Genomic DNA, 21,663 nt, shown 5'->3' with positions numbered 1-21,663 from the left:
GGTGTATGGTTACTTTTTCAAGAGATGTCACTATATGCCTAGTTTTTCTTTTCAGAGTTCCAGGATGTAAGAACAGTTGCCATCCTTGGTGGGTTTTCTTCCTTTCTCTTGAAGTTAAAATACTGTTACTTGTGTTAGTATTGCTTGTTTACTTTCATACTTACATGATCAGGAAAATATACTTATGCAATCAGGAAAATTTTCCCACTAAAAATATAGCCAGTCGAGTTCTGTTTGTATCAACCTTTCTATTAATAGACAGATAAATTACCATCTTTCCATATGTACATGCTTATATTATGTTGGTTACTCCCACAAACCATTTAAGCATCATGAATTTCTTGTTAGACTATATAAGGGAATAGTTCTGCATTTAATTGTTTAGTGTGGATATTTGCTGTTCCAAGTATGTGTGTGTATTATAGCAGCCTTGTAAGTTTTCCTACAAGACGTTATTGTTTAAAATCTTCAGAGTGTAAAAAGTATTCATGTAATGCATCTGTTTTCAATTTATCTAGTTACTATAACTTGGATGATGTGAGCCATGACATTATGAATAAGTACCTCTCAAGCCTTGTTGAGAAATCCCTCTTTGATTTGGAATGTTCCTACTGTATTGAAATTGGGGAGGTAAGACTAATCTGTGCCTTACAAGATTCAGTAAGATACATGCTCCTAAAATTTGGGAACAGCAAGATACATGCTCCTGATTTGAGATGTTAGAATTCATCTATGGAGCTATTTGTAAGACTTACATTGAAAACTAAGCTTAATTGGGGTTGCAGCTAAATTATGCTAAATCGTTTCTGCTGTTCTCTCTTATGAAGTAGTCTTAAAATATTTTACAGGAGGAGCCACTGTAGGAACCATTTATACTGAACCATGTAGGAACCACATATATTTGATTCCTCTTCTAACAGGATAATCGCAGCATTGAACCTCTGACGTATGGCCGCATTGCTTCCTATTACTATTTGAAGCATCCAACTATTGGGATGTTCAAAGATCAGTTGAAACCTGAAAGCAACATTGAAGAATTGCTCTTAATTCTCACAGTAAGTGCTGATATTTTCTTAATTTCAACATATGTAACTCGTGACTCTTAAAGACACTTAGAAATATATGAAAAAACACCCCGAAATTAAGAAAAACCTTTCTTCCCTGATCTTTAATTTTATTTTTTGTTGTTTTGAGTAATATACCTGAATCATTTTTTTGTTTCAAGTGTTTCATCTAAACAGTACATCAAAATTAGTGTATACACCTGTTTCTTTTCTTATGTCCCTTTATAATGTTCATGATCTATACAAATCTGATGGGTTTTTTTCTAAGTTAGGTATAATAGTAAAATGCCAGAATAATAACTGCATATCAACGTCCTAAATCCATACCAGGGCCATCACTTTGCATTGGGACAATCTGGAAGATACAGCAGCTTTAAGAAGTGGGGGGACATGGGGAAGACCTGTTTCCTAAAATGCCTTCTTTTCATTCTCCTAGCCACCTCATGATCCTGAGGTCATAACCTGCAATAATATTAGCTCATACAGTTAGTCTAGTGACTGTTTAGTAGAAAAGTACAATGCAAGTCAAAAGATTGTAGGGTACAAATCTGGGGACACGGTGTACAATGCAGCATGATAATATTACATTCTCATTATAAAAGAATCAGGTTTTACTCCATTTTCAAGCACTTAAATAGTTATATCTACAAAATCCTCTTTTTCAAAATGGTATAACTCCACTTGTATACACATATTTGAAAATAAGAAGTGCCTGAATATTATCCAGGAAAACTTATTTCTGCCCACTTAATTATAGTCTCTGATATATTATGTACAAGTGGCCCAAATTCTTTAATATGCTGATTTCCAAGTGTTAACTTCAAAATCTGGAGTCCCATCTTATAGTATTTATGTATGTTACTTTTCTATTCACTATTGTTTTGACATGCTGCCAAAATTTCTCTAAGGAGCAATAAAAGAAGAAAAATAAAAATAGTGCTATTCAACAGTTTGCATCTCAACAAAACCTGATCAGCATTTTATGGCACTAGGAGAGCCACTTTTCTAGTACAGAGACTTTCTTTCTGATAAATTTAAATCACCTGCTGCAAACATTCAGAGTGTTAGAGCTCAGAAATAAAGGCCACAGTAATCTTTCATAATGGAAAGTGTTAGACAGCCTAAATAGGGGAATTGCTATCACTGACCCTGCAATATCTGTTCTTCTGTTGTCAGAAAACATTGCAAATTATATGAAATGAAATTCAGTGTATTCAGCTGAATTCAAAATGGTAATCAACCACAATTCCTATATATGCTGTATGTAAAATAACTGACATTTTAAAAAGAAATACCCACTAGTGAACAGAAGTTTAATATAATGTTGAATATTCAAGGTGAGAGCTTTATTCCAGCTGCTCTTTAAATTCTCTTCTCTCTAGAGAAAATTTTCTCCACCTAGAAACTTCAGAATTTTTTTTCAGACAAATTTGTTACAGGGAAAGTTTGAGAATAGCATTAGCAGAGATGGGGGACATTTCATGACACTGCCTAAGCTAGTAAGCAGCATATGGAAGATGAATGATGTAAGCAGAACCTAGTGCTGTCTATCTTGTCAGTGCTCCTCATCTATTTGAACATCCATGAAGTGCAAAGGTAAATGGCAAATATTTCTGTTGTAGACAAAACCTAGCACCGTACTGTTGGGCAGAGACTGTAAAATTTAAAATTAATTCATCTTGCTTTAATTCTTTCTAATTCTTTTTTTTCCCCTGGAAATATAGTCTTGGAAGTTGTCCATTTACAGTCTTAAGAGGAATGAGACTAAAAATAAAATCAGTTAGGGGTCAAAATGTGCCACGTATCAACCTGAAAGATGGAAAGGATGTATGAATACTGGATGCCATTATAGCTGACAGTTTTTCCTTACTTTTTATGCAGATATTGATTTTCATAATTATTAGTGGAATTAATGTTCTGTGTTGTTGAAGGTACAAATTGAAAGGGGTCTTTTCAGTCTGATGTAGTGTTGAAAAGAACTGCCGTTTCAACAGAGTTATTGCCAAGGATATTTTTTTTTTCCCCCTAAACACTGTGAATTAATGAGTTTTATAATTACGGCAGTTGCTTCACACCTCTATTGTTAACCAATGACATTACATCTGCCTTGCTCCACTGGTGCCTTCCTCCTTCTTATTGAAGCATTTAGCAGTTTTGGCAATGGGGAATTACATGGCATGGGGTAAGTAGTCTAATTAGGTATAAGTGAAAATCCTGAGGGAGAAGGATATTTAAAAAGTAATTTAAAGAATCTCTTAATGATGCTGGAACTGAAAGCTGTAGCTATAGTACAAAAAGGCCAGTTATCGTTGCAAAACATAATTATAATTGTGATTATTCTGCTGATCACTCAGTTTTAAAGTTTTCAATTTTGGCCTGTGCTATTTAAGAATAACCTTCCAAAACATTTCTCAAATGCAGTTGCAGGATTTTGTAGATGTGACATGTGGGTCTTTTTTTTGTTGGCATTGTTCATAATCTTGCAAACCTTCAGACATTTACAAGTTGTCTAATGTATATAAGGAAGGCAGAAGTGTACAACTGTAACAAAGAAAATACTGATGCTGTGGGTTTGAAATGGGATATATACAAGTTTTTACCAAATTGTCAATGTGTAACTCGAAAAGGAGCAAAAGTTTGTTTAAAACAAAACCAGGAAAAAAAGCAAGATTGCATTCAAGAATTCGGAAATTTATGATCGTATTAAATCTGAGTTTGATTAAGGGAATTTGAGTTTCAGATTTATATTTTGCCATGCTGATGGGAGTGTGCAGAATTCAGGATCATTCACCGATGAATTATCAATGAATCTTTGCAACTCACATGAAAAAGTAGTTGAGTCATCCTGTTTCTAGTGCTGATGAGTCTCTCAGAAAAGCCACTTGACAGCAAGATTTGTTTCTACTTAGTAGTCAAGACCATTCAGTCTTCTCCAGTATCTGTTCTTTTCTCTGTTTTTATTTTATCTTTTCACGTGATCATCTGCCAGCATTTTGCAAGATCAAATGAATTTTTTTCCAGTATGGTTTAGGGGTTGAAGTATCTATAACATGAATAGGAATGGCACATGGGAACAGCCCTGCAGTCATGTTGGAAGTATACAATAGTAAGTGATACAAATAGGTGGGGTACAATCCCCTCATGCTTTCCCTTCTCTTCTCAGTAAATCTGTACTCGAGATGTTTAATCTGTCTAGGGTTTGCAGTTAGCAGGCAAAGTTCAGATTCAGTTACTTTTGTATCTGACTTCTGCTAGTGGACCTGTAATTTTTCTGAGATAAAATGTTTGATGCTTTTCCATAGAGCTTTCTTTAAAACTTTCCTAACCGTGCTTCAGACAGTAGTAATCCAAATGAGCTTAATCACTGTTGAGTTATGGTGCTTCTTGCATTAAGTATTATTGATGAGAAAGTGTTCATGAATTATTACTGACAGGCTGGATTTCCCTGAGGTACCTAAAGACTGTTTCCTTTTATTCTGAAAGTTAGGTGCAAAGATTAGAACAGAGGTCTGGGTAAAAAACAGTGAGAGATACTTTGGGGTAATTTTTGTCATTTTCTGTAGTAAATCAGCAGTCACCACAGATCTTTTTAAAAGCAAATGTAGGTTTGTTGTACCTTGAGGAAAGGAGGTCTGTCTTGATGATTCATCAGGACTGATGGCTAGATCCAATAGCTTCATGATTTTTGGTGATTTGTTACTACGCTTATCTGGTTATCTGGTAAATATTCTTATTTACAGAGCAAATGCTTTGTCATATCTGTTCATACTAGGCAGTGAAGGGGAGAACCATCTTTCAGCCCATGTTTTATCTGCATGTTGTCCCTTATTTCTGTTATTTAATGCTACCTATAAGAGAGAACAGGTTGGTTTTCTTGTGCCTACTGCTGTCTTTTATGTAAACTGGTTATAAGAGATGGGTTTCTTTCTAACTGGGAAGCTTAGGGACAGAACAGCATGGTGTCTGTGTTATACTGGAACATAGGTATCCATCTTTCTATGATATAAACATGGACTTCTAAGTTTGCTATCCACATACCTCTTCGCTATATTTCTACCTGATAATTGACATGGTTTTGTTACACTGGCTTGTATTAGACTAAGTATTTTGGAATTTAGCAGTAAATCTGGCATTGCTGGAGTAGCAGATTTGGAAGGTAGAAGGAGGAGGTTCATGAAACAGGTGCTCTCCATCCCAGATACACAGGTAACAGAAGACTAAAGTTATTAACACCGTATCTGTCTTCCGTTACCTGTTAGGTATTTGTATTATGAGATTCTAGGTAACTCGGTGTTATGGGTTTGTGTGGCGGGGTTTTGGTAGCAGGGGAGGGGCTGCAGGGCCGGCTCCTGTGAGAAGCTTCTAGAAGCTTCCCCAGCTCCAAGTCGGACCTGCCTCTGGCCCAGGCCGAGCCCATCAGCGATGGCGGCAGCGCCTCTGGGAGAACAGAGTTAAGAAGGGGAACCTGCAGTGAGTAGGGGGATTGGAATGTGAGAGGAACCCGTCTCGGCAGATCCTGAGGTCAGTGAGGAAGAGGGGAGGAGGGGCTACCCCCACAGCCCACAGTGAGATGGCAGGCTGTCCCCCCCCAGCCCATGGAGGGGAGCAGGGGAGCAGATGCCCCCCTGCAGCCCAGGGAGAGAGGAGCCCACGCCGGAGCAGGGGGATGCCCCCCAAGATGGCCGGGACTCCACAGGAAAGCCCACGCTGGAGCAGTCTGTGCCCGAAGGACTGCACCCTGAGGAAGGGACCCACGCTGGAGCAGTTCATGAAGAACTGCAGCCCATGGGAAGGACTCACGCTGGAGAAGTTCATGAAGGACTGTCTCCTGTGAGAGGCACCCCACAGTGGAGCAGGGGACGAGTGAGGAGTCCTCCCCCTGAGGAGGAAGGAGCGGCAGAGACAATGTGTGGGGAGCTGACCCCAACCCCCATTCCCTGTCCCCCTGTGCTGCTGGGGGGGAGGAGGGACAGAAAATCAGGAGTGGAATTGAGCCCAGGAAGGAGGGAGGGGTGGGGGGAAGGTGTTCTAAGGTTTGGTTTTACTTCCCAATATCCTTGTTTTGATTTGATTGGTAGTAAATTAAATTGCTTTCATTTCTTCCCCAAGTTGAGCCTGTCTTTTGCCCATGACCATAAGTGGTGAGTGATCCCTCCCTGTCCTTGTCTCGACCCACGAGCATTTCCTTGTTTTCTCCTCATCCCACTGTGGCGGGGGGGAGGAGTGAGCGAGCAGCTGCATGGTGCTTTGTTGCCGGCTGGGCTTAAACCACAACACTCAGTTAACCTATAGCTTTATTTTCTGTTCATCATCACTGGCACATCCTATTCTAGCCAGGGAAATATGCAAGTCTTTTTACACTCTCAGTCTAAAATAATTTTATTTCCTTAGCAGGATTCTATCTTAAAGCTGTTGGTTCAGTCTGTCGTTAAGGGGCCACAAAAGTTTTTGACTCAGTGATAAACCATCTTTTCCACTTGTCGCCAGTTAGATGCCAAGGAAGGGGAATTAAGAAGTTACAAAAATATTGTCCAGGAACAAGCTAATGTGAGCTGTTCTGTGTAACATTTTCTCTGCAAGCCATGGCAGAAACATTGCTTTTGGTTTCTTTAATATATTATATAAAACTGGTTTTCTGTTCTATGAGCCCTTTCAGAAAAAAGTCAGATGACTCTTCCTAAGTCAGTAATTTTCTAGTTTAAATTTACATTTATTTTGGAAGGAAATAAAGGTGCTACTGTAATTTTCTTCAAGGCATACAAATACAGCAAGACTGTATTCATTATGTTACTCTTTTTAAATATGGCATTTCAGTGACAAGAATAGAAATACTTTATTATGTAAACTTTATATCAAATGAAAAGCAATTATGTTGCATGCTAACCTTTGAAGAACTTACATATTTTATTTCACGTAAATTGTGCATTCTCAACAATACAAACATGACTGCTGTGGCCACTCTACAAATAGGAACAGGCCTCAGCCATTATGCATATTTTAGTGACCCCTTATAATAGGAGAAAACTGTTACTTCTTACCATTAAGTCTTTTCTTCACAATAAGTGCATACCTAGGACTGTTCAATGCATAAAGTTCATCCTAAAGACGGGCATTTCCAGAATCATTTACTTAATTATTATACAGCTTATATTCTCTGGATTTTAATATTTTAAGACATTTGTGCTTCAGTTCCCACTTGGAACATCTAGAGAGTATCACAGTATCTTTAATAAAATAGTTTAAATTTGAATATTGTATTTGGCTTCATGGAAATAGAACAAAATGCTACAGTGAATTTTAATAGCATCCAAATTTCATCATCTATATCCAGTATATTCAAAATACCTTGCACTTAGCAGAAAGAGTACTTACATACATGAGTATTCTCACCTATTAAATTTGTCTTGATTTTTCTCTAGTCCCAGTAGATGGAGCAGTTTTGAATGTTACTGTAGTACTTAAATATACTAATTTTTTTCTAACATCATGACATAATTATTTCTTATTTTTCTTTTTCCAAATGATTGTTTGCTTTTTAGTTTGAAAGCATTGTATGCTGCCCACCTTTCCAGAAAAGCACAATCAGTTGGTAAATCAAGATGACAGTGCCCACCACTGATAGCTAACTGAACATGGCATAAGTCTTTCATTTTTATAGCATCAGTAAGAAAGAATTAGATTCAAAACCACAAAATATAAAACCTTCCCATCTCCAATACACATGACTCTCTAATCTCCGATTAACAGATCTCCTTTTTTTTCCCCTCCAATCTTCTTACTCAACTTCTGTCATTACTTGCCAGATTAAAAAACTGAATCAATACTCAGGAAAGTTAAAATAAAACCTATTTTAAAGTTGAAGGTAAAGGTTTCTGACATATATTTCCCATGAGGTAAGCTGTAAGACAAGAACTGTTATCTTGGAAATAATATAGTATCTTTAATTTCATGGGTTTTTTCAATTTCTTTTGATTGCAGTGCAGTGTCCCAGGGAAGAACTTGTGAAGGTGTGTATAGCTGTGGTAGTGGAAGCCAGTAGCCTCAGGCTACATCCCCGTTTCAAACAGCTGCTTTAGTAACTGTTTCTGTCAGAAAAATGAGGAAATAAATTCCTTTAACAGGAGCTATAGATGCAGTCATAGCAGCAAAACACTCACGTATACCAATGAAAACTATTTTGATGAGCCAGGAAGCTATTACACTTGTATCTGCTAGGGTAGATAGGAGTACTGTCCTGGTCTTATACTTACAAATGTGCTGCCAACTGTGGCAAATCAATGCTTGCCCTTGGTATGTATGCTAGGAGCAAGTTCAGTGATAGCAAGCTTGGTTTAGCTGACTGCTTAAAGCTGCAGGCAATTCAACCCTGCAGCATTTATTTATTTATTTATTTAAGGACAAAATTCTTTTACTTACCACTTAGCAGTTAGAATTGTAGCCATCATCGTTTTGCGAGATTTCAAACTGTGCATAGTTGTGTACATGCAGCCAATACTTTGCAAAGTATTCATATTGAAAATGAAATGGCTTTTTTTTTCAGCAGTTATGTCATATGGCTCTGTTTTCAAATATACAATATATTTGTTGAAATAATGTTTGTGATTGTTGAAACAAAACTGAAGTTCTAAACTGCATATTTATTAAGGTAAATCTGAACATTTTTCTAATACATAATGCTGCTTTGATAAATGGCTGTGGGTTCAAATGCCCCAAGTACTCCAGAAGGCAGTCTTACAAGCTCGATATGCCCTTAAGTCAGTACAAGTTCTACCTACTTTGTGCCTCCCAATTTGTAATTAAAGGGTTGACAGGCAAATTTAGGCCCTCTGCAGCCTGCAGTTCTTTTGTCTTCATTGGTTTCTAGTTAGTTATTGCCTTTGCTTTTCATAGAATTATACTATTGCCCTATAAATTATAGCAGTTACAATGATATTGCTGATGAATTTGTTTTCACAGAATTCAGTTCACTTAGTGACACCAACTCAGTCTTACTGACTGCTCTTTAAAGGCACACAAATGTTTTTCTCTGTCAGCAAAGAAGTTATTGCTCAGACTTGTTAAGAAAGAGGATGGCATTTTGTAGCTTGTTCTCTGATTGGAACAGAAGTTTCAGGATAAGGATTGGTTTGGCTGAAATAATTACATCATACAAGATTGGTATCCAGCATATATTGTTCCTTTAGCATAGTAGTTTAAAAAAAAGGACATAAGAGGATTACTGATCAGTCCTTAATGAAGTATCTGACACTTGTATTTTCCTATTTACATTTAGATTCTTTCTTTGTCTCATTCTTTTCTTTTCTTTTTTCCTGATGGAACCTGGCTAGCTTCAGAAGGTTGAATTTTATTTTAAATGTTGATGTTGTGTATTATCACAGATGAACTTTTAAGAAATTGGCCTCTCCTATTATGTCTAGTATTTACAAGGTGCTTTATTTCAGTTACTTAGGTAGCTCATGCTACCTATAATGTTAGAAGAAATTGCAGAGGGATTTTTGCTACCAAAAGACCAAAACTTTTCTTAGCATTTGAAAAAGTTACTATATATATTTGTAAATTTGGTATAGCACAGTAGCCTTGCTTTTAAAGAACAAACAGTTGCAGATTTTCTTCACCTCTGCAGCTTAATGGGCCTGTGGGCCTGTGAAAACAGTCAAATTATGCACTTTTCTAAGTAATTTTACCTGGGATTATGGTCAAATACAGCTTTCCTTAATTTATAGATCATTGTCCTATTTCACATGGAAGAGTCAAATCAGACATCACCAATTTGATTGGGTTGCCCACATGCCAACTTCCCATGCCTTTCCTTTCTGTCTTCCAGTGGAAAAGACTAGCAAGGCAGCAGATATTATTCAAACTACTAGTTTTCAGAAAGAGAAGATATCTCAAGTCTATTCCTCTCACCTTAGAGGGTGAGAAAATGGCTAAAATCCCTCTCACAACAGGTCTCTTAAATCCTTCTCCTGTCAAGGTGAAGGCATGCTACTGTGTTCACTTGTGTTTATTTAGTGTGTGCATGCATGTCTACTTACAAAATATTTTTAGGTACAACTGATGCATACAGCATTAAGAAATTTTATCTTAAACATATTAAATCATTGAATCCACAATATTCTGTAGGTTAATGAGATGAATTCCAGCTGGTTTATCATTTGCTTAAGGCAGCAAGCAAATGTAAACAACATGAGGTGTAGATAATAGATTATTTTTTCTTTTGTATATGATTGTCTTAATATTTACTATCTTCAGTCATAGAAGATGCTAATTTTTAATACTTCTTTAGCTATAAGAATGTGTGTTTGCTTTCTCTTGATTCGCACAGAACAGATGGATGCTTGACTGCCTGCTAATCCACAGCTGGAATGGTTTCAGCGGTTTCCACGTTGCTGGGTTAGAGTGGCTTTTCTAGTGGACTGAGAGGGCAGCAAGAGAGGGATATCATTATTCATCAGTATCCCAGTGGGATCGCTGCCAGCAGAGATTAATTTTTTCTGTTATGCTTGTAAAACAAGCTCAGGTGGAGTCTCTAATCCTCAGGGCACGGGTGGCAGATCAAGGAAGATGCTACAAAGCTAGTTAATTTTCAGATTCTAGGGGAAACAGAAGCTCTGTTAGATGTATAAATACATGATTGCAAATTTAAGTAGCTCAAATCCAAATGGGATCTTTCTAGACATCTGGTACTGAAAATCCCTGTTTTCTTTGTCTTTTAAAAGAAGTTCTTAAAACTTTACACCAGAGGCAAAATGTCTGCAACTCTCTTAATCATCAGTTATCTTTCCGTTTTAATTTTTTTTTTTTTTTAATACAGCTCTTACAGTGTACTTCAGGTGAATGCCTTTATTTACAGGTAGAAAAGACAACGTATAAGTCTGTGCAGGAACACAGAGTTTACAGTATTCTCACAAATTTGTGTGCAGTGAACATCCCCAAGAAAAATTATCACTTGCCATCCAAAAAGGGTTAGATCTGCCCTAGGAATGCATGGTACATCCCATTTGGGTGATGGGATGATCTGTTAAGGTCAGGTGTGGTACAAGGGCATTTTTGCCATGTTATTCACTGTATCAGACATCTGATCATTCATGACAGAAATGTTGATAGAACTTCCTCAAATCAAGCACACAAAATCACTGACAGATTGTCTGTTTAATAGACTTCAAATATTTTTTCTCTTACTGTCGTCTTTGTTTCCTCAGTGATTACCCATCTTCCCCACCCTTGTAATTATCAGTGTCTTTCATCTCTGCATTACCTTGTAGCTCTTGAGTTCTTCAAAACATTGGGTCAGATTTTCAAGCAATGTTAATTCATAGTTACACTGAAATGAGTGGAGATGTGTGAGTTTTTATCAGCAGGGATCTACCCTTATTGAAATTTACTTGCAGCAGCTGTCACTTCCTCTTCAATTGTGTTCTTTTATTATTATATTAAACTACTTTCATTTAAAAGTGCTCAGAGTGAGACCAGTAGCATTGGCTTGCTGAAAACATTGTGCATGTAGGCACCTTCCAAGTTTCTCATATATTCTTGCCAGTTCATATTGTTCTTCTATTATTCTGGGCTTGAGCCTCTCTTGAACAGAGGCTGCTAGTCATTTCACCACATGATGACAGGTATTCACGCCTGTGAACTTTTTATTCCCTTTTGTCTTTGGTCACATAGTAGTCTAGATCCGGAATTTAATCCAGTACAAAAATGCAGCAGTGTGCATTTGTGGCTCCCCACTAGGGGAGCTGCCACAGGTCAGCAGATCTGAAATCCAGTTTTCAACACACAGAGCTTTTACAGCTTGCTATTAACATATACAGTATGTATGGGCCCCATTTCACATCAAGAATTAGTAGCGCGTACTCCTGTCTCCATGCAGAGTAGCATTAACTTAATGCAGAGATCTGTTAACTTCTTCCCTGGGTCTGGGCTCTGCACTGGAAGATCCCAATGGAGGATCAAAGCCAAAGATGGAAAATGACTGATCGCTTTCCCGGGGAAAGCTGTGTGCCAAGATTTGCTATTACAATTTTTATTGCTATCATCATCTCAATCAGTAGTTCAGCCAGCTGATTCAGCCAAGCTCAGCTTCAAAATGTGGACAAACATCCAAATGGAACTGAAGTAGATTTCTCATGACAATCAGACTTTTGAATGTATACTCAGAGAGATTTTCCCAGTTTTGTGTTAGCACATTACTGAGTTCATGCACTGAAAAGATTTTCTGTATTAGTGCAATACAGTTAGTTTCAGTACAGCCAAAAACAGTCGGTTTTAAATCTTTCCTATAATGTGACTTCAGATTACAGGGGAGGAAAGTTGTGGGTCACTGCCCCGTCTAGGTTTTAAGATTTAAAAAAATGGGGTGATGATAATGCATTCAGAATGCGCAGGTTCAAAGCGTTCTCATGAAAAGTAATAGGAAAAGTCAGGCATCTTGGAGAGGTGAAAATCTCAAATATACCATTTCCAGTGATAAAATGTAATAATTCTCTCACATCACTATAATTCACTTTATAAATGGAATTTATACCATTCCATTTATATTTATTTGCTATGGTCAAAGTAACTTATTCTAGGTGAATAATGTGTGTGCCATACAGGTTTCAGATGTTTGCTCTTATATTTGTCCTACTTTAGTCTTCTTTTGCATTTATTTTTCCTTAAACTGTGCAAGTGTTACAGGCTTACTTATAATCAGTAATTTAACTTAAAAATCTGAGAGTGAACTAAAGCCACCTCTATGAAAGTTGTACAGGCTTAATACTATGAAAGTACCTACACATTTAGGGGAAAAATTAATGTATTGTAAGAATGGTTTTTATTAGGACTGGCCAAAAAAGTACCACTGAATTATGATTGTGATCATAAACTTTATGAAATATGGATTGTGAGAGTTAAGACTTAAAATCATGAATTCATTCCTTGTTTTCATATGTTTTAGTAAAGTATGCAATTTAAAAAGGAAATTATTCTGAAACAGAATGGTTCTGTAAGTATATTTTTTACCATTTGGTAAACCAATTACAATGATTGAATTATCTATTACTGTATCTTCTTGTACACTGAAACCTACCTTCTCTGATATGCTTAGGAAACTTAGAAAAAAAAGGGAAATTGACTTTCAAGTTAGTATAGAAGTCCTAAGAACATTTTTCCCATGTCAAATTATTGTTATTTTATATAATCCTCCTTCTCACATGTGCTAGCATGCTTGCATTTTCTTTTAGCAACTCCATGTTGAAGCAGAGGTCTGTAATTTAACTTTGTACTTTAGAAGTTCCCAGATCTGCTAGGTCATTCTCTACTACTGGTAGCTAATATTGCTGACCTCCTATTGCTCTGTGCGCAGTGGCAAAGGTCTTTCAGACTCCTGACCTCTGGTCATCAGGAATGTCATCAGCAGTTTGTAGTTTGGATGTTTTAAGTAAGAGGTGAACTTGTGAAATCTAAGCCCTTCAGGGTGTTTTTAAGTGATCACTCAACTGTTTCATTGCCCTAGCTTGTGCCTTTTATGATGTCTGTAATTGTAAAATTTGTGGTGTTTATCATATGCGGCTATTTAAAAGCAAAAATCAAACACTCGTCTGTTTAAAGTGAGAAGTCTGAGAATACAATTATATAGGATTTCTCTGATCACTAACATAAGAACTTTATAAGAATTGTAAGAACTTTCAACTTGTATGTTCTTATAAACTACGTTTGTAGGTCCCATTACTGAAATGTGCCCATTTTAAATCCTGACATATAAATTAATTTTTAAAAAATAATTTATTTACATAATTGCATGTTGATGGGTTTTACAACTTTATCTCTTCAACTTCTCATGCTCAACTGGAAATTTCCAATGCCCACTCTGGTAAGTCTGAAATCTAGAGCCCAGGGTACCCTAGCCTCACTATTTTGCTCCTACCTAGTTAATTGGGTTAACTTCACAATTTGATTCGAATTCGATACTTGGGGAGGGGGTTGACACTTATCTTTTATCTGAAAAAATGCATTAACCACTAATTAGACAATAAATAAAAAAGTTAGCGTTTGTTTCAAAAAGATACTGAGCAGCCCTTATCCCTTGGGTGTTGTTCTCCATCCTATGCATATCTGTTTTCCTCCTGTGATTTTTCCAAAAGTATAGAGTGGAGAGTACTCCAGTGGAAAACTAGAGAAGTGGCAAGATCATTTTCCTGTTACCCAAGCTGGAGTGGAGAGTTAGGGCAGGCAGAGTCCACAGTGGCAGGCACCAGTGCTGGAGAGGGAGCCCCTTTTCCACAGCCAGGGACGGCTGCTGCCCAGGGCCTGCGGCTCTGGCTCCTCCGTGCCCCGCGGTGCAGGGGCTGGCACAGGGCTTTGCTTTCTGCCCTTCCTCCCTGCCAGCCACTGACCCTAGAAGGAAGGGTTGGGAAAGCCCCCGTGGGAAAGGAACTGCACTGTGGGGTTGGCTCTAACATGCTGGACGCCATTTGATTGCACTGCTACGTACTTGTGCGGTTGACTGGGGGAGATGTTACATGGTATATGAAGGCAAGGAGCTTATTTAGAAATGGTCTCTGTGATGAATTACAGTATCACGTAGTAAATATATTCCAATCTTGCCTGACAATTTTTGGTTTCTTCTTTTGCGTCATGTTAGCCACTCTTCAAGGTCTCTACAAAACTTCAGCCTGCTCTGCTGCCTTAGCAGAGCCTGCCAGGCTGCCCTAAAAATCTGGAACGTCACTTCTGCCAAGTTTGTCTTAAAAGTATGGTTTTACATGTGTAAAACAGAGTGAGGATGCTCCTTATGCAAGTGTCTACTGTCTAAAAGAGGGCTTCTGATCTAAATATCCCTGTGTTACGTAGCGGCTTCAATAAGCTGGTAGAAATGACTTTTTTTTTCTTTTTGTCTATAATGAGTCTTGAAAACATGCATCATGTTTGTTCTTAAAACTTATAACTAGTAATATCTGTTTATGGGATATTGTCCTAGACCTTTTATATCTAAGAGTAAAAAAACACCCAAACATTTTAAACTTTGGAAGTTTGAATTATGTCCCATAAAACTGAGACCAAAGCATATACATTTATAGGCTACCAATAAACTCTTTAAAATAGGAGTTTATAATGGAATCTCTAACACAGATATAATTTTCAGAGTAGTAATTCTAGCAAGTACTTCTCTAATTCCATTTTTCGATCTGGTTTACATTTTGGTATGAGCTGAAAAACAACTTCTAAGTATGTGGTCAGTTTGGGCTTTTTTTCTCCCCCCCCCCCTTTTTTTTTTTTTTAAAGCACAAGATTTCTCACGTTTATTTGTTTTCTGAATATAAATGTAAGCTTGATTTGTGTTCCAGCTGCCTGCCAGGATACATTTGTGTACAATTAATGTCTTTCCTTATACATCAAACACACACTTGAAAATGTGATGATAAAATATAGTGTAAATATATTGGTTAATTTAAATAATTTTAATAATATATATTTGTGTCATTATTGTGTCACATAATGTGGTCTTGTGCTCTTGGGAAGAGCATGGGCCAAGGAAGATTAACTTGGGAACTTTTAGTTAAGCAATTTTTTTATTTTCCTTATAATACAGTTAATAGGGTCAAATGAGACTTTTGTCAGCACATGAATGGAGCTATATATATGTATATATAAAAAACGGAAATAATTTCAAATGTTTTTAAGTACAGAAGTTCAAGTATCCTCAAAGAAAAATTTAGAATTTGTGAATCTATTATAAGACATTATTATCCAGTTACCTAGCTACTCACAAACTACCAGTGCTTGTTATTTCTCTGTTTTGACCATGCTGCTTTTCTCTGTCCTATACTAAGGGTAACATAGGTATCACCCAAATGAGGACAATTAACAGACTGCTTTAAAGATTGAAGTCCAGCTACTTCCTATACACTGTAGCAGTCTGTGGAAGTGACAGGTCAGGATGTTACACTAAAATATTCTGTAGCACTTTGTACAATGGAACAAAAGACAAAAGCCAATTATATAATAATACTATTGTTGAGCTTATATTTGCCTATCTAGTTACTTAAAGATCAAAATATGCTGTTTTCACTTGGAAAAATAAATTGCATATTGGCATACCTTTGAACTTCTGATAGCAGCAAGGTAAAATTTACTTCATAATGTATTATTAGTGTTAACTGCAGAACAGCTGTAAAAAAAAAAACACATTTATTTATTGCAGCCCATTTTTTATTTTTCATTCTATGCACAAATGTATGATTTTTGCAGTCCTTCAGCATGTACTCAGACTACCAGAAGTTCATGTAATTCAAACCAAGGTTCAGGTAAAGAGGGTGCAATTACTATATTAACTAAAAATGATCCTCATCTTTTCTCCTTTTTTATTATTCTGGTAGTTACTTTCAGTACTAGTTTACTGCAAGATTTTTTAATACTTTAGCTTAACAACTGTTAATTTTGGTATCAAATTTTCTAAGAATGTTTTTCCCTTGTTTCTTTCTACATCAGAAACTTGAAAGAGAGCAAAACACATTGCAGGTTCGTTAAAGTTGAAAATATGGTGTGTTTGAGTTCACTGTACCTGTATAAAGAAAAGGAACATACAGGCAGTCAGTGAATTCTAAGGTAGTTTAAATAACAGCATTGCTAAAGAAAAGACTACTGGTTCAACTCTGGAATGTGAGAAACTATTTTTGGTTTGTTTTAGACACTCATTGTTACAAATTAATCAACTGCTCTTTAAAGTCTAGAACTCATTAACTTTGTAAGTTTTACTGTTCCCATGACTGAACCTAACTTAAAATATTCAAGTTTAGTTTAGTTGCTCACCTTGATCCCATTTCTGTCTATGCTCCACAAGTATCCTCTTCTTTCTTGTAGACAGATGGCAAGATGTAGTCACTTGAGATTTAAAATGTTTCAGAAGGTTTACGTGTGGTATAAGTTTATAGTTCAGCTCTCAGTATAAATCAGTAATTTCAGCCAAACTTACACATTTTGTGGCTAGAAAGAAAATCTGATATTTTTTTTTAACCCTAGGGACACTGCAGAGCATAGTACTCACCATGCTGGATACCTTATTTAAATTTTAGTTCAGTCTGACTCCTCAAATGCCTCATAGTACCAGAAAACTGCAAAATATATATTTTAAAATGGGATGAGTTGTTTACTTTTAGAACGGTTCAAATAAAGGGTGATGATAAGCTGCATATCTGGAACACGATGTTGCAGACAGGACTCTAAGATGATTCTGTGGCTGGTGTTATGCAGGAAACAGAATTCAATTATCAGAATAGCCCTTTGGCCTTGTAAAATGTAACTATCGAGTTTATGCAGGTCTACGTGTGACATTTCTCACTAGCAAAGCGAGCTACTGTCTTCTATATGACCCTGTATCGCATACAGATTGAAATGTAGGTTTGAGAGGACTCTTACACCCTCAAAATAATGCAGCAGTCTCTAATGCCCAAAAGAAGACATTATTGGGAAAGTCCATCACAGACCTATAGAAAAGAGAGATGTGACACGACTACCAAATGCACGATTGCAGAACCCATAGCTAAAATTCCTAGTTATCTCCTGGTATACTCCAAGTTATGCTTAGCTGTGTAGGTGCTTGTAAACATATTTCTACATGGGCTGCAATAGTCCTGATTTAACAGAAGAACAAGGGAAAGTGAAAAATGCACAGCAGTGCTTTGTGGTTTAACTATAAAGTTTGTATTAAGTTTCTTGACTGTAGAATGAAGATTAATGATTGATACGTAATTTGATCTGTTTTCTCACCCATGGAAGTAAGAATGGTATTCAGATATAATGTACTAAAATAATATATGTTATATATTGTATGGAATAGTTGAAGCTATAGCCTTTGCAGAACAGATTGAGATTCACAATGAAAAGGAAAACTAAAATGAAAAAATATTGAGTGAACAGCAGGGCCCATTTGAGGTGATTACAAAGGATGTTTCTTTATTCTGTCTTTTCTTGTGCAACCTGAAAACAGTAGCAGGGGGTTACAAGCAGAGTTCATCACAGAGTTGTCAATCACTGTCATTTAACATTTTGCAATGGAAGATGTCTTTATTCAAGGACAGCTGGGCAAATCAGAGAAACAGATTTGCAGTTAGTAGTCTGTCCAGCCTACACTAAGCAAACAAGGACAGGGCAGACATACTGGCCTCTCACATAAAAATATAATGGACTCTGCTGACCTTGGTGCCCTCCATTCAGCTTCATTCTCAGTTGTATAAAAGCTTCACTACCCATTCTCAATTTCCTTTAATTACCTACATGATGCAGATAAGAAAATGAACCTCACTTACTTACAGTCAATGATCACAAACAGGAAATTAGTTAGGCAAGTTGTTTAAAATAAGAGGAGTGTTTTGGAGGTAAATAAAACATGTGATGGGGAAGAATTAGGGAAAATGCATTTTCAGGAGTACCAATTGGTCTGGAGTGACTTGGCTGATCCTTCTTCTTTCTGCTACTTTAAACTGCAAAGCAAAACTAAGTAAAAAAATCTCCTTGGTAAATATTCTTTAAAATATCTTTGAAGGAGAAGCCAGTTAAATAAAAAGAGTGAAGCAAACATGCAGCCTTCTATAGAGCTTAAAAAGATTGTGACCTTAGGTTCAGAGAATAAATGACCACAGTTTTCACAAGAGATCTAGGAGAGACATCCAGGATTAAGCAGCAGTTGTCTTTAGTCAGTCTTCACTTCTAATCTGCAGTCAAGATATGAAATAAATTAATGATATTCTGATTTTCTTTCCAAATCTTAAATTTTCTAATACTTACCTTTTCTTTTACATTTATATCACAGTTTAGGTGTAGTTTCATTGTGCCATTAAAGAAAACAGAAAATTTTGTGCTGTCAGTTTTCAAGGGGGTGAAAAACAGCTGTATAACTGTTTTTAGGAATTGTCAAAAAAGGTTCTATGTGTTAGGATATTAATGAGTGGGTATGGTATTTTGCAAGTCAATTAGGTAGCTCTATTAGGTGTTCTAAAATTGCCATTTTCCTTTACCTTACTCTGCATTGGTTACTGTTGTAAATATTTCATTAGTATGAATTGGCAGGAAGTCTGACTGGGGACTGAGGACTAAAATGCACAGTATCGAATCTATACTTTAAGAGGAGTATAAAACCCTGAACACTTTAATTTAATGGTCTCTGCTAAGCCCATAGTTCGGAAGACATTGCCCTTCAGGCTACCCAAATGACTTTTTATTTTATGACAAAAGAAATACACTCTCTTAAATTACAGATGGAAAAGATATCAGATATTATAAAACTCTTACTTTACTTGCGAGTTTTATACTTTAAAAAGATTATTCTCATTCCAAACAAGAATATGCACGCATGCATGCACAAGAGGATTTTGTGGAGGAAAAAAAAATCACCAATTAAGTCACAGAACTGACTCTTCAGCCTGAATTACAGTTCTTAGGATGCTTCTGTTAAATTTTCTTTCTTTCAGAGACAGTGAATTTCCCTAGCAGGAGAATGAACATCTCTGCTCTGGCTAGTAGAACAGTCATACTCTTTCCTCTCAGCCCCAAGGATGTTGCTACTCATACTACATTTAGATTACCTGTTGGTGTGCAGCTCCTTTTTGCAACATGAGAAAGTTCTTAGACAGCTTTCATTTTGGCATTAATGGTAGTAGTCCCACTCTGGAACACAAAGGATAGTTTTCAACACCTACTTAACATTATTTTGCTCTTTGATCGCTGGTCATCTGTTGCTTAGACACTGACTGCTCAAAATATTGAAAATATGTTTTAAAAGAACCTTACCAGAGCTATTTCAAACCCACTCTGTTTTGAATACAAAGAGAAAAGTAGAAACCTTGAAAATAGAAAATATGAATTATTGACTTCTTTATAGCTAACCTTACAATGCTTTTGTGAGCCAGCCAGGGTAGGATATCTGTAGAAGGTCATCTCAAATACTGAGTGATCCAATGAATGTATTTATTTCACTGATTTTATTTTCTTCTCCTCTAATGCTAAATCAGCTATGTGAAAAATATATATATATATATGTATAATTGTGTGAATATTTGTGAATGTTTTACCAGCTATTGTTTTCCCACACATGTGATTTTGATAAATAAGTATGCTTTCTAAACATTAAAATGCTTCTATTTTAACAATGAAATCTAACTGTAGTAAATTAAATGCATATAATTTTAATGTCTCAGTAAGCAATAATAATTATTCTGAAGTTAATGACAATGGTTAATTTTTTTTTTTTAAGAATGCTGATGAGTACACAGATCTGCCTGTGAGACACAATGAAGATCAGATGAACAGTGAACTGGCAAAACATCTTCCAGTTGAAGTCAATCCCCATTCATTTGACAGTTCACACACAAAAACACACCTCCTGCTGCAAGCCCACTTCAGTCATGCCATGCTGCCTTGTCCAGATTATGCAACTGATACAAAGACAGTATTGGACCAAGCAATTAGAATATGTCAGGTATAGTAATGCATTTCAGTATTTAACTCTTGTTGGTTTACTATTTATTGTTAGTGTGTTGTAATATTTTGAATATAGAAAAATCTGAAGACTTCTTGCAGTCTTATGGAGAACTGGTACCACGCAGTGTGATACCACTTTGTTTAGGGAGGAACTAGATGCCCATAAAGATGCCCACTTTACAGAACTGGAGCTGAACAAACTTATGGTAAAAGACTGTGGAACTCTGGTTGGAGGCATCTGTTGCCATAGGGCTCACCTCTTCTTCAATATGCAACAGCTTTCTATCTCTGTATCCTGGAATGTTCTACATAAGTCTTTCCTGCATGGGTGTGCTCCTTGCAGATTATTATGCTGACCCCCAAGAACCTGTCTCCCATGGGTACTTTTATTTTCATAGCACCCAAAAGTGCTGTAGTCACTGCCAAGCATAAATAAAACATGTTTTGAAATGTGATTTGGGACAAGATACAGGGCTTTTCTCTGGCTTGTGAAAAGATATGTCTTCTATTTCCCAATTATCACAGAGTCAAAGAGCACACTTAAACTCAGTCTGGAGGCTTGTGACTTTTACAGTTGTAGTGCAGTCGCAACCCACAGAAACTAAACTGACCATGGAGAGTACTGGTAACAAGCAATCACGTGCACAGCTGCATGCCTCAAAAGAATTTTAAAGCAGCAATTTGAGTTTGGAATGGAGTGCTGCCATATCTGAAAAGCACAGTTACAGCAGGAAGGGTGAGCTCTAGTTGACGCAGGGAACAGCCGCCCCTCTGATTCTGCCGGAAAGGAATAATACTCTCTTTAGTAGAACTGGACAAGGACTCATTCACAGGTTCTTGAAGATCAGGTAGCCTTCAACAAACTATTCTTTTTATCTTCCTCAATTCAATATCTGTAAAATAGGGACAGCTATTCTTTCTTCCTACAGTTTTTGTTTGCTCAAATTTTAATATCCTCGGTGATCTATATGTCAACTATCAGAATGAGGCTTTGATCTTGTTTGAAGACTGTTGGCAATATGGGAACTGCAAACATCATTGTGTCAAGCCTACCAGTTTGTAAAACTATGCTATGAGAAATTATTAATCAATGCTCTAGACAGACAAAATACCATGGGCAATTCAGCGTCCAGTGATTTGG

General features: G+C 36.7%; 1 protein-coding gene across 4 annotated transcripts in view; it reads left to right on the top strand.

Annotated features, from left to right (window-relative positions):
* The window catches only part of ASCC3 (activating signal cointegrator 1 complex subunit 3), a 260,015-nt gene that overhangs the window by 217,349 nt on the left and 21,003 nt on the right, over positions 1–21,663 (top strand). For 3 of the 4 annotated variants that reach the window (XM_010573373.1, XM_010573372.1, XM_010573375.1), the window contains 3 exons: positions 519–630; positions 921–1,055; positions 20,296–20,520. In XM_010573373.1, coding sequence (XP_010571675.1) covers positions 519–630; positions 921–1,055; positions 20,296–20,520 — 472 coding nt within the window. The remainder of the gene's footprint in view (positions 1–518; positions 631–920; positions 1,056–20,295; positions 20,521–21,663) is intronic. The other variant, XR_774729.1, reaches the window with a different exon arrangement.

The sequence above is a fragment of the Haliaeetus leucocephalus genome, unplaced genomic scaffold (genome assembly GCF_000737465.1).
Source record: "Haliaeetus leucocephalus isolate CR32 unplaced genomic scaffold, Haliaeetus_leucocephalus-4.0 Scaffold384, whole genome shotgun sequence".
Classification (NCBI taxonomy): Eukaryota; Metazoa; Chordata; class Aves; order Accipitriformes; family Accipitridae; genus Haliaeetus; species Haliaeetus leucocephalus.
Note: the sequence above shows the minus strand (reverse complement) of the source record. Positions and strands in the feature narration are given on the sequence as shown.